The following is a 12,017-nucleotide window of genomic DNA, read 5'->3' on the forward strand; positions in this document are numbered from 1 at the left end:
TTGTTTCTATGTTGAACATGCAGTCCCTATGGAATTAATGAAGATCCTATGACATCCACACCAAATACATGGAAGATCAGCTGATTGTGTGTTGAAAAGGCCATTGTAATTGTGTTCAACTTGATATATTTAACATGAACAACATTTACCCTTATATATCACGGAATGACCAGCGCAGATATAAGCACTGTACGTAGGAGTAGCCGGTAATTAAAAAAAAATGTAAAAAAGCTCAACATTGCAACAAAATGATTGATTGGATTCAGAATATAGATTCAGATGATTTCTGAGGGAACAAAAGATAATGATTAAAATTATTGTGCAAGGTTTAACATTGAAGCCATTAAAGAAACTCTATTTGATAATTTTTAACTACAAGAATTATGACATTCCTTCTAAGTTACCGGTATCAGGTCCGTTCGCGCCCAATATACTTTCGCACCCTACACGTTCGCACCTCGCACGTTCGCACCCATGGTCCGTTCGCACTCTACTCGTTCGCGCACAATTTTAATTCAAATTCGAGTTGAATAATTGGAAAATCATGATTGTTGTTTTTAATTGCTTTCGTGTAAATACTGAATGTATTTATAGCTTGGTATGAGTAAAAGATTGAAGATTTTAAATGAAAAACACAAAAGATAATTGCTTTTAACAGCTTGGTCCCTTTGATCTGAAATAATGAAACAATACACTATTATATATTACTATACATGATAAAATTTAATCAACACACAAAAAAAAAAAAAAAGAAACGTAGTCAGAATCTCACTTCATTTTGAAACAAGTCATTGAAACAAAAGTTATAGCAATACACTAACCAAAACATGATAAACAGTTATTCAACACAAAATAAAACGTTGACCGCAGAATCCCACTTTATTTAGAAAGGAATATAATTATTTTTAACAATACACTATCCAAAACATGATTAAGATTTATTCAACACAAAAAAAAATGCTGTCTCACTTTATTTTGAGACCATGAAAACAATCATACTTATAAGAATACTACTTGCCAAAACTTGATTACAAAGTTATTAAACACAAAACCAATTAAAATTGGGCGCGAACATGTATGATGCGAAAATGAAAGGGGGCGAACATGAGTGGGTGCGGACGTGAATGGGCGCGAACGGACCCGGATTCAGGTCAAGAAGCTTCAAGAAGGGACAAGAAGAATAATTTAGTAACAAGAAGACCATTTAGCGACAGGATTTTTTTTTTTTTTTATTAAGATTATTCCAAATTTATATTCTAAAAATATGCAAAAGAAACAAATTTAGTGACAAGAAAGTTAATATTCTATCAATAAATATATAGATTGCTACATTTATTTGTGATATTTTATTATTTGTTTTGTATTACACAGAGTCATATTAATTAGAGGGGGTACTGAACACGGAAACACATGAAATAAAAATCGTAAAAACCATGCAAGAAAAACAAAAATCGGGTAAAATGAAGCATGAGAAATAAATCGTAAATATTAAGAAAAAAGTACCAGAAGTTATTACTCAGCCGTTCTTGGAGATCATGCAGTCATTATTAATGGTCATTCCTTTTAGTGTCCGCTACTTGCATCTTATTTGAAAAAAATATTAATCATAGTAATTTGATAGACTTCATTAATACCATACATATTGCAAAAGTAGAATGTTAACAATATACATAGATTACACAAGTTTGAGAATTAAGGTATTATAACACACTGACTTTTAAATCATGCAGGACATGCAAGAGAAATTAAGAGCACCGACACGAAACACAGATAATAAATAAGGAGAAATACAAAGCACGCAAATCTAGCCAAACACGAGTAAACGAGGAATAAAACGTCAAAAAACGAATATGTGAAATATAAAGGCTGAAAAGGTTGCACCCTCTAAATACATACCCTGTCATATTATGATAATAATTTTACTTGTGTTTAATTAGATATTTGTATAACTGTCTTTGTACAATATAATAACTTGCAAAATGCATTATGTCTACATCATTGTCCCGAAAATACAGACACAAATTGTGAATTACAATTAACTGAAATCAAATATAAGGAAAACATTATTAAAATGTGATTTTTTTTCATTATTTTATTTTGTGTATTGCCTCATTAAGCGATATTTATCATGTTTAGGCATAGTTTAATGTTGAACTAAGATCAAAAGGAAATCAATGACAATTTAGAATTTTCAACATGACAATGGACATGAATGTAGCTGCGGAACCGTAGCTCTTAGGTCCGTATGTTATTTTTTGACTATTTGCGGACCACAAATAGTAAAAAAATAACATAAGGACCTAAGAGCTACGGTTCCGCAGCTAACATGAATGTTATTCGTTCACTTGATTGAAAAATTGCCTTTGGGAATTCATACAAATGAACAGCTACCTTTCTCTGCAAAAATAAGTTTATACAATTGTTCTAATTATATTAAAAGGTCTTGTCTTCTTTTCCAGATCAACAAAGAGAAACAGCAGCTGAGAACTTAAAAGCTAAGGAAGATATGATGTTTAGTTTGTCTTTACTTCATGCTCATTGTGAGTCATGTGTTAACAAAAAGTGTAACATTACACCAGATCAACTTAGCAGCTGTGAAATGACAGACTGTGAAAATATGTGTGGCCACAGATTTCATTCGTGCAAGAAAGACGAACATGAACTTATTTGTTCCCAACAAAAAGTACCATGTATTAACCATTCTAATGGGTGTCCATTGGAAATGGTGAGGTGTAAAAGAGCATCTCATCTAAGTGTTTGTCCAGCAAGTGTCCAGAGGTGTGTTGTTGAGTGGAATCGGTGGCCAATGCATTCAAAAGAAGAATGTTTAACAACACCATTGCCTCTAGATAGCCAACATGTAAAATGTACTCAATTAGATGTGGCATTAGCACTCAGAGATCAGCGTATGCTTGTTCAATCAATGAAAATTCCAAGAAAAATCAGAAAAATCTTCCAAAATTCACTTACACAAAAATACCCTAGTGTTCCATTAGAGCAGAACAGAAGTTCTTCTATTGACTCGGATAATGCGTTAGACGATACATCAGGAGCTACATCTGACGAAGACACACCATGGGGAAGTCAGAAGTGTCCTCCGGGGCTACAAAAAACAGTCGTTAATCAATTACACAAAGCTTCAAAACAAACTGCTGATAGTGTTTCTGCGACATTAGACTTATGTTCCAATCATTTTGGTAAAGCAGGTCTTAAACATCTGGCACAAAGGTTACATGGGATCACTGAAACCGAAGAAGCAAAAACAAATGGACAACAAACAGCTGAAACTGAAAATGATGAAATTAAAGACTCATTGGATGATAATTCTAGTGAGAAAATATCAGAACCCAAGTCATGTGATCTATCAGAGTCAGCTAATGACTGCACAGTAATATCAGTAGAAGATGTTTATACAAAAGATATCAAATTGCATAATTTGTTAGGAGTTAGTCTAGATATAGAATGCATATCAAAGTATATACCAAAGCCTAAGAAAATGTATACTTTTCTCTGTGCTCAAGATTTTAGAAGAGATGAGTATCCCTGGCATTTCAGAAATGTTCATAATGATATCCACTGTGGGTTAAATGGGATGATGGAGTTCAGATGTCCCCTTGCCTACATGGGATGTGATTATTCTTGTCAAAAGTTATCTCCCTTAGAACCTAAAGGGAAAATAGTACATAGTGCATTACAAGAAAGTTTTGGGCTAGCTATAACAAATACAGAGGATCAAATGAAAGAAGAACAAATGGAGGAAGGGCAATGCAAAAACTGCTCTGTTATCGAGGCAGATAAGCGAAAACTAAGGGAGGCAACTCCAGAGATAACCACATCACAAAAATATGACTCAAACATAAAAATCCTTCCAAAATATCAGTGCAATAGATTATGTGATAGTGCAAGTAGTTTCCCATCTTCTGATGGAAAGATTTACCTAGACTGTCTTCCATTTGAGGTGCTACAACACATTGTTGTGTTTTTAGACAGTTTTAGTCTATGCAATCTCTCTTTAACTTCAAAACTATTGAGAGATGTTTGTGCTTCACGCCTTGACCAGAAGGGCATGGTTATACCAGTTTGGCAGGCAAGAGGGGATGGTGTCAAACCTTCATGGACCATTGCATACTGGGTAGGTTTAAGTATTAAAATTTTATAGCCCTGGACAAAGTAACAAATACATACCAGAAGTTGAATGCATGTATTAATTGTGTTTATATATTAATAGCGGTTTAATAGTTTAATACTCCATGCATTGATATAAGCCCCAGAAGTATGTTGTAATTACATTTGTGACTATATTATAAATTATTTATAGTAAATATAGTATATGTATATTTAAAATATACATATACTACAATATTAAAATATCCATTGAACATTTCACAAAGATTTGCATCCATGCATCATGTTAATCATTAGTGATGTAAGTTATAATGTTGTCCTTCAAAGAAGGTAAAAAACAAATTATATATGTAAATGTACATTGTATTTTAAAAAAGCTACAGCTCAAGCAGTGAAGACAGATTCTTTTAAGACAATACAAAATAAAACACAGCCGTATCATTTTACCAAAAAAATGTTATTCATATATTTGTATTTACAAGCTCTTTGAAATTATGAACAATGTATACAAAAAAAAAAGGGTTTGAAATTCAAAATTTATAAAAAAAACTTTAATAAGTATGTCTTTTTTTCAGAAATGGTGTTTTAGTACAAGCTTTACTCCAGTGAGAAAATGGCAATACCATACAGGGAATGGTCTGTTTGAGCATTTAAAGATCTGTCCATACAATCAGGAAAATAGCAAGAATATCAAAACTGAACCATTTTGTCCTGCATCAGAACTTATGTCAATAAAAACTGCACCAGAAGAGAAAAATACAACCAAGTCTTTACTCAAACTGATATCTGCTTGAAAGAAACAGGAAATTTACATATCAAAAGTCTTCAGTAAATGTGTCATTCATTTCACTAAAAAAATAAACATATTTGACAATTATTTATTTATATCATGTATAGAGTGAGTCTGAATTTGCAAAATTTTTGACAGCATCAGAAAATAGATACACAAAGTACAATTGCTTTGGGAATCATTTATTGTAAACAACAACATGTAGAAAAATGAAGTTTTTGAAAAAAAAATAGTAAAAGGGAGATAATAATTCAATTTTTAAATTAAAAAAATCCCTTGAGTCGGAGATATCATAACCTACAGTGATCAATTATAAACATATGATTATGGTTTCTCTTTGCACAGAAAGTTTCTTCTATTACCCTTTATCATGTTTAAGACAAAAAAACTGGAAACTATTTTAATCATTTCATGGGTCCAAATTGAATTTTATTTGTATTTTCATGGATATTTTATTTTTTAGTTTTGCTAGTTTGTACATTTTGTATACTGGCCTATATAAAATTTGCACTACATTCATCCTTTTAATTTGTGATTAAGCAATAGGCACTTAATCAGATTAAGTTGATTCATGTAAATTGGTATCCCAGCCAAACCATATAAGGTTAAATTTGCCAAAGATGCAACATTAAACATGCAGGTCCACTCTGGAACTGAAGATAACATGTTCATTCTAATATAAATAATACATGTATGTCTTAATAACTTAAATTCCTTACAAAGAATTTATAAAGTTAGGCATGGTCACCAAAACAAGTGGGTTAAATTGTAAGGTTGTAATATACATTGGAGACCTTGAAGTTTGTAAAAAATTATAAATACCCAGGTAACTTACACATGTTCGTAATTTTATATGTTAACAATCACACCTTTTCTATGATCACAAATGATTTGAAGAGTTTTTTCTTTGTTATATTTGTCCAATCTCTCTAGAAGCAACTATCTCCATATCATGTACTTTTGCTGTTTATGTGATGTATATTGTTTTGTTGTTAAATCATAGCTAAGTTTTGTTTTTTGTTTGTAGCGTGCTTTACATTCTTTTCATAGATGTGTTAAAATTTTCTTTGTGTTTATTTATTAGTTAATTTATTTATTTATTAATTGGCATTAATTCTTTATTACAAAATATGTTTTAAACAATGTTTTTTTTTTATTGTTTGCTTATTTGAAAAGGAACCATACCAACAAAATATATATGTAGGTGGATATCACATTAGCATAATACAAATTAGAACTATATAAAAAAAAAGTTCTAATAAAAAAAATGTTTGATAATACTAAATTATTTAAGTTTATTAATGGAAATGTTCTTTAGGGTTCATTTGATCTTTCAAATTTGAAAAAAAATACAAAGAGATTATTGCTTCCTTTTAGATCAAAATTTTGTTTTTCCTCTCCCTACTGACAGATGGGCATCAGAACACAAGCATGACAAGTATTTATGATGTCCCATTTATTAAAGCATTTTCTGTAAAACATAGAGTTTTGGCAACATTCTTATGATTTTGGTACCTGTAAGTGTATTGCTATTAAATAATCTACCACAGTATTTGTCTGTTTGAACAATAAGAGTCTTAAAAATGTTTACTTGGTGCTAAAATGCACTCAATGGTTCTTTTTCTTAGATATTGGTTAAAACTATGCTTTTTTTGGGGGGGGGGATGTTTTGATTTTGTGTCCCTCAAATCTTGTTGAATGTACAATCTATTTCCTGTGACTTTTATCAAACACAAAATTCTTACACAAAGTAATTCATTTGGGTCATGAACAATTTTGTATAACTTACAATCAATTTTAGTCATAATATTTTCTGTAAAAATTCATTGATATAATATTAATGAAATCTTTAAAAACACCTACAAACCAATCATGATAGATATAATCATACACTAGTGTTCAAAGTTGAAAAAAAGATATTCTTGTTTTGCTATGTACTTCTATGCATTATTAAGTCTTTCAATAAAATTTTAATATTATATTGATTTTGACTTTTATTTGAGCTGAAATAATAAAAAAAAATTTCACATCCACTGACAGTATTTCAATTCATCTGACCAAAGAGCAATGAAAACAAAATTCACCATCTGACAAAATAACAAGGAAAACACCATTTCATCACCTGACAGAAAAGCATGGAAAACATAATTTTATCACCTGACCAAAAAGCATGGAAAACACAATTTCATTACCTCACCAAAGGGCAAGGAAAACAATATGTCACCATATTACCAAAAAGCAAGAAAACACTATTTCATCACATTACCATAAAGCAGGGAAAACATTATTTCATCACATTACCAAAAAGCAAGGAAAACACAATTTCATCACATTACCATAAAGCAAGGAAAACACAATTTCATTACATTACCAAAAAGCAAGAAAACACAATTTCATCACATTATCAAAAAGCAAGAAAACACAAGTTCATCACATTACCAAAAAGCAAGGAAAACACAATTTCATCACATTATCAAAAAGCAAGGAAATTTCATCACATTACCAAAAAGCAAAGAACACACTTTCATCACATTACCAAAAAGCAAGGAAATTTCATCACATTACCAAAAAGCAAGGAAAACACAATTTTAACACATTACCAAAAAGCAAGGAAATTTCATCACATTACCAAAAAGCAAGAAAACACAATTTCATCACAATATCAAAAAACAGGGAAAACACAATTTCATCACATTACCAAAAAGCAAGGAAATTTCATCACATTACCAAAAAGGAAGGAAGTTTCATCACATTACTAGAAAGTAAGGAAACACAATTTCATAACATTACCAAAAAGCAAGAAAACACAATTTCATCACATTACCAAAAAAGCAAGAACATACAATTTCATCACATTATAAAAAAGCAAGGAAAACACAATTTCATCACATTACCAAAAAGCAAGAAAATACAATTTCATCACATTACCAAAAAGCAAGAAAACACAATTTCATCACATTATAAAAAAGCAAGGAAAACACAATTTCATCACTTACCATAAAGCAAGGAAAACACAATTTCATCACATGACCAAAAAGCAAGGAAAACACAATTTCATCACATTACCAAAAAAGCAAGGAAATTTCACCACATAACCAAAAAGCAAGAAAACACAATTTCATCACATTACCAAAAAGCAAGGAAATTTCATCACATTACCAGAAAGCAAGGAAACACAATTTCATCACATTACCAAAAAGCAAGAAAACACAATTTCATCACATTACCAAAAAGCATGAAAACACAATTTCATCACATTATAAAAAAGCAAGGAAAACACAATTTCATCACATTACCAAAAAGCAAGAAAACACAATTTCATCACATTACCAAAAAGCAAGAAAACAAAATTTCATCACATTATAAAAAAGCAAGGAAAACACAATTTCATCACATTACCAAAAAGCAAGAAAATACAATTTCATCACATTACCAAAAAGCAAGAAAACACAATTTCATCACATTATAAAAAAGCAAGGAAAACACAATTTCATCACTTACCATAAAGCAAGGAAAACACAATTTCATCACATGACCAAAAAGCAAGGAAAACACAATTTCATCACATTACCAAAAAAGCAAGGAAATTTCACCACATAACCAAAAAGCAAGAAAACACAATTTCATCACATTACCAAAAAGCAAGGAAATTTCATCACATTACCAGAAAGCAAGGAAACACAATTTCATCACATTACCAAAAAGCAAGAAAACACAATTTCATCACATTACCAAAAAGCATGAAAACACAATTTCATCACATTATAAAAAAGCAAGGAAAACACAATTTCATCACATTACCAAAAAGCAAGAAAACACAATTTCATCACATTACCAAAAAGCAAGAAAACAAAATTTCATCACATTATAAAAAAGCAAGGAAAACACAATTTCATCACATTACCAAAAAGCAAGGAAAACATAATTTCATCACATTTCCATAAAGCAAGGAAAATACAATTTCATCACATTACCAAAAAGCAAGAAAACACAATTTCATCACATTATCAAAAAGCAAGAAAACACAATTTCATCACATTACCAAAAAGCAAGGAAATTTCATCACATTACCAAAATCAAGGAAACACAATTTCATTACATCACCAAAAAGCAAGATAACACAGTTCATCACACTACCAAAAAGCAAGGATACACAATTTCATCACATTACCAAAAAGCAAGAAAACACAATTTCATTACATTACCAAAAAAGCAAGAAACACAATTCCATCACATTACCAAAAAGCAAGGAAAACACAATTTCATCACATAAACAAAAAGCAAGAAAACACAATTTCATTACATTACCAAAAAGCAAGAAAACACAATTTCATCACATTATAAAAAAGCAAGGAAAACACAATTTCATCACATTACCATAAAGCAAGAAAACACAATTTCATCGCATTACCAAAAAGCAAGGAAAACACAATTTCATCACATTATCAAAAAGCAAGAAAACACAATTTCATCACATTACCAAAATCAAAGAAACACAATTTCATCACATCACCAAAAAGCAAGATAACACAGTTCATCACATTACCATAAAGCAAGAAAACACAATTTCATCGCATTACCAAAAAGCAAGGAAAACACAATTTCATCACATTATCAAAAAGCAAGAAAACACAATTTCATCACATTACCAAAATCAAAGAAACACAATTTCATCACATCACCAAAAAGCAAGATAACACAGTTCATCACATTACCAAAAAGCAAGGAAACACAATTTCATCACATTACCAAAAAGCAAGAAAACACAATTTCATCACATTACCAAAAAGCAAGAAAACACAATTTCATCAGATTACCAAAAAGCAAGGAAAACACAATTTCATCACATTACCAAAAACAAGGAAAACACTATTTCACCATATTACCAAAAAGCAAGGAAAACACAATTTCATCATCTAATCAAAGAGGAAGGATTTCTTTTATAACTTGACCAAAGAGCATAGATGAGCCTTTGCAATAACTTTGTGTCCGTCATAAATAAAATTATAATAAAAAGAAGATGTACTATTCCTAATGAGGCAACAGTCCATCAGAGACCAAATGACTAAGATTTTTAGCAACTATAGGCCACCTTACAGCCTTCTACAATGAGAAAACCCCATACAGCATAGAAAACTATAAAAGGCATCTGAATGGAAATAATAAAACTAATAGTTTGGGTGTCACAAACAATGTCACAGTTTAGTCTTTTTACGTGATTAAGGCCTCCATATCTCATAGCACTTCCTTCTAAGGATAACAAGCTATTCCAAGAGATCAATGATCAAAAGCATAAGTTTAGTTGATCTACTTTTGAACAATTAACAGTATATAAACTTAGACATAATTCAAAGGATGAAAGCTTTGAGATAAATGCTGAACTGCACAAATGGAATCTTAAGACAGTTTTCATGTCTATTTGTTTTCAAATTTTGTTCAAACGGCCATCAACATATTAATATTGTTTGCTTAACATCCAGTGAGGAATGTTTCATTCATTTTAAAGACAGTTTGATTTTTGGGGAATACAGAGATTTTCACATGTAAGGTGTTGACCAAGATGATCCATCTGTGCCGTGATTTTTTTTGGGGGGGGGGCCTTGTTAGCAGAGTGCTCTTATTGATTAAATTTACACTGATCAACTGCCTGTCACCACAGAGATTGTAAGTTCGAACCCTGCATGTGACCAAATGTGTGCAACTTAAATCTTAGTTGATTAGAATTGTCATTGTTCTTGTTTCAGGTTACTGTCATTAATTTCTTTACCAACACAAAACAAACTGGCTGCAATGATATAGCCAAGAGTGCTGAGAGTGGCACTTAACACCAAAAATCAATCATTTTATTCACTTTAATTTGACAAAATTACATCCTCTTTGGCTTGAAGTTCCGCATATATTGAGATTGATTTTTAGGCTCACCTTGCTTTTAAGGTCATTTGAGCTTTCCCATTACTTTTCGTCTGCCGTCATCCGTCTGTCCATCTATCATTGTAAACTTTTCAAAGAATCATCTCCTCTGAAACTATTGGGTGATATGTTGCCAACCTTACCTGAATGTTATTTAGGAAATCTAGTTTTGAAGTTGTATTGAGGATAAGTTTCACCAACAAACATTGCTGTTGTTCGAAATTAAGCATAGATGTTAAATATTTTTTACTTATAAAATATATCTCAACAACTATTATTATAGTTCTTGAGATATATATAACAGAATGGCCTACACTCACGTACGTAAATTATCTGCAGCTCAAGGTCTATGTTTTGTGGGATCTTTTTGAAAGGGAGATAGCAGTTCTTGACTTAAATCTCTAAAGCTTTCAGAACAAAATTGAAATCAGGTAAAATTATCTTTAATTTGTAGAAAAATTAAAAATTTATAGCAGGTCGATCTCTGATGAAATTTTCTAAGATTCCGTCAGTCACATGTCCAATGTCCTTGACCTCATTTTCATGGTTCAGTGACTACCTGAAAAAAAAGTTAAGATTTTTTGTAATGTTAAATTCTCTCTCATTATAATAAGTAATAGGATAACAATATTTGGTATGTGCGTACTTTGCAAGGTCCTCATAACTGTAAGACAGTTTTCACTTGACCTTGACCTCATTTCAAGGATCAGTGAACAAGGTTAAGTTTTGGTGGTCAAGTTCATATCTCAGATACTATAAGCAATAGGTCTAGTATAGATGGACTGTACTGTAAGGTGTACATGTCCATATGGCAGGTGTCATCTGATCTTAACCTCATTTTCATGGTTCAGTGGTTGTAGTTAAGTTTTTGTGTGTTGGTCTGTTTTTCTTATACTGTATGAAATAGGTCTACTATATTTGATGTATATGAAATGATTATAAGGTGTACATGTCTATAGCTAGCAGGTGTCATCTGACCTTGACCTCATTTTTATGGTTCAGTGATGAAAGTTAAGTTTTTGAGTTTTGGTCTTTTTTTCAAATACTATATGCAATAGGTCAACTATATTTTATTATCTATATGTCAGTCACGTAGGTTTTATTTGACCTTGACCTCATTTTTCACGGTTTATTGATCAGTGTTAAGTTTTTGTGTTTTGGCCTGTTTTTCTTAGACTATAAGCAATAGGTC

The 12,017-nt window shown here is 31.1% G+C and overlaps 1 protein-coding gene across 2 annotated transcripts; it reads left to right on the top strand.

Moving 5' to 3' along the window:
* Positions 1-36: 36 nt before the first annotated feature.
* Positions 37-6,894, top strand: LOC143082627 (F-box only protein 30-like). Of its 2 annotated transcripts, none has more exons than XM_076258410.1 (3): positions 37-189; positions 2,460-4,132; positions 4,701-6,894. In XM_076258410.1, exons 1-3 carry the CDS (start codon positions 135-137, stop codon positions 4,917-4,919), a joined length of 1,947 nt encoding a protein of 648 aa, XP_076114525.1. In that variant the 5' UTR covers positions 37-134; the 3' UTR covers positions 4,920-6,894. The 2 variants fall into 2 exon arrangements, with proteins under 2 accessions (XP_076114525.1, XP_076114526.1); XM_076258411.1 differs by having other exon boundaries at positions 81-206.
* The last annotated feature ends 5,123 nt before the right edge of the window (positions 6,895-12,017 follow it).

This window comes from Mytilus galloprovincialis, chromosome 7, assembly GCF_965363235.1.
Source record: "Mytilus galloprovincialis chromosome 7, xbMytGall1.hap1.1, whole genome shotgun sequence".
Lineage (NCBI taxonomy): Eukaryota > Metazoa > Mollusca > Bivalvia > Mytilida > Mytilidae > Mytilus > Mytilus galloprovincialis.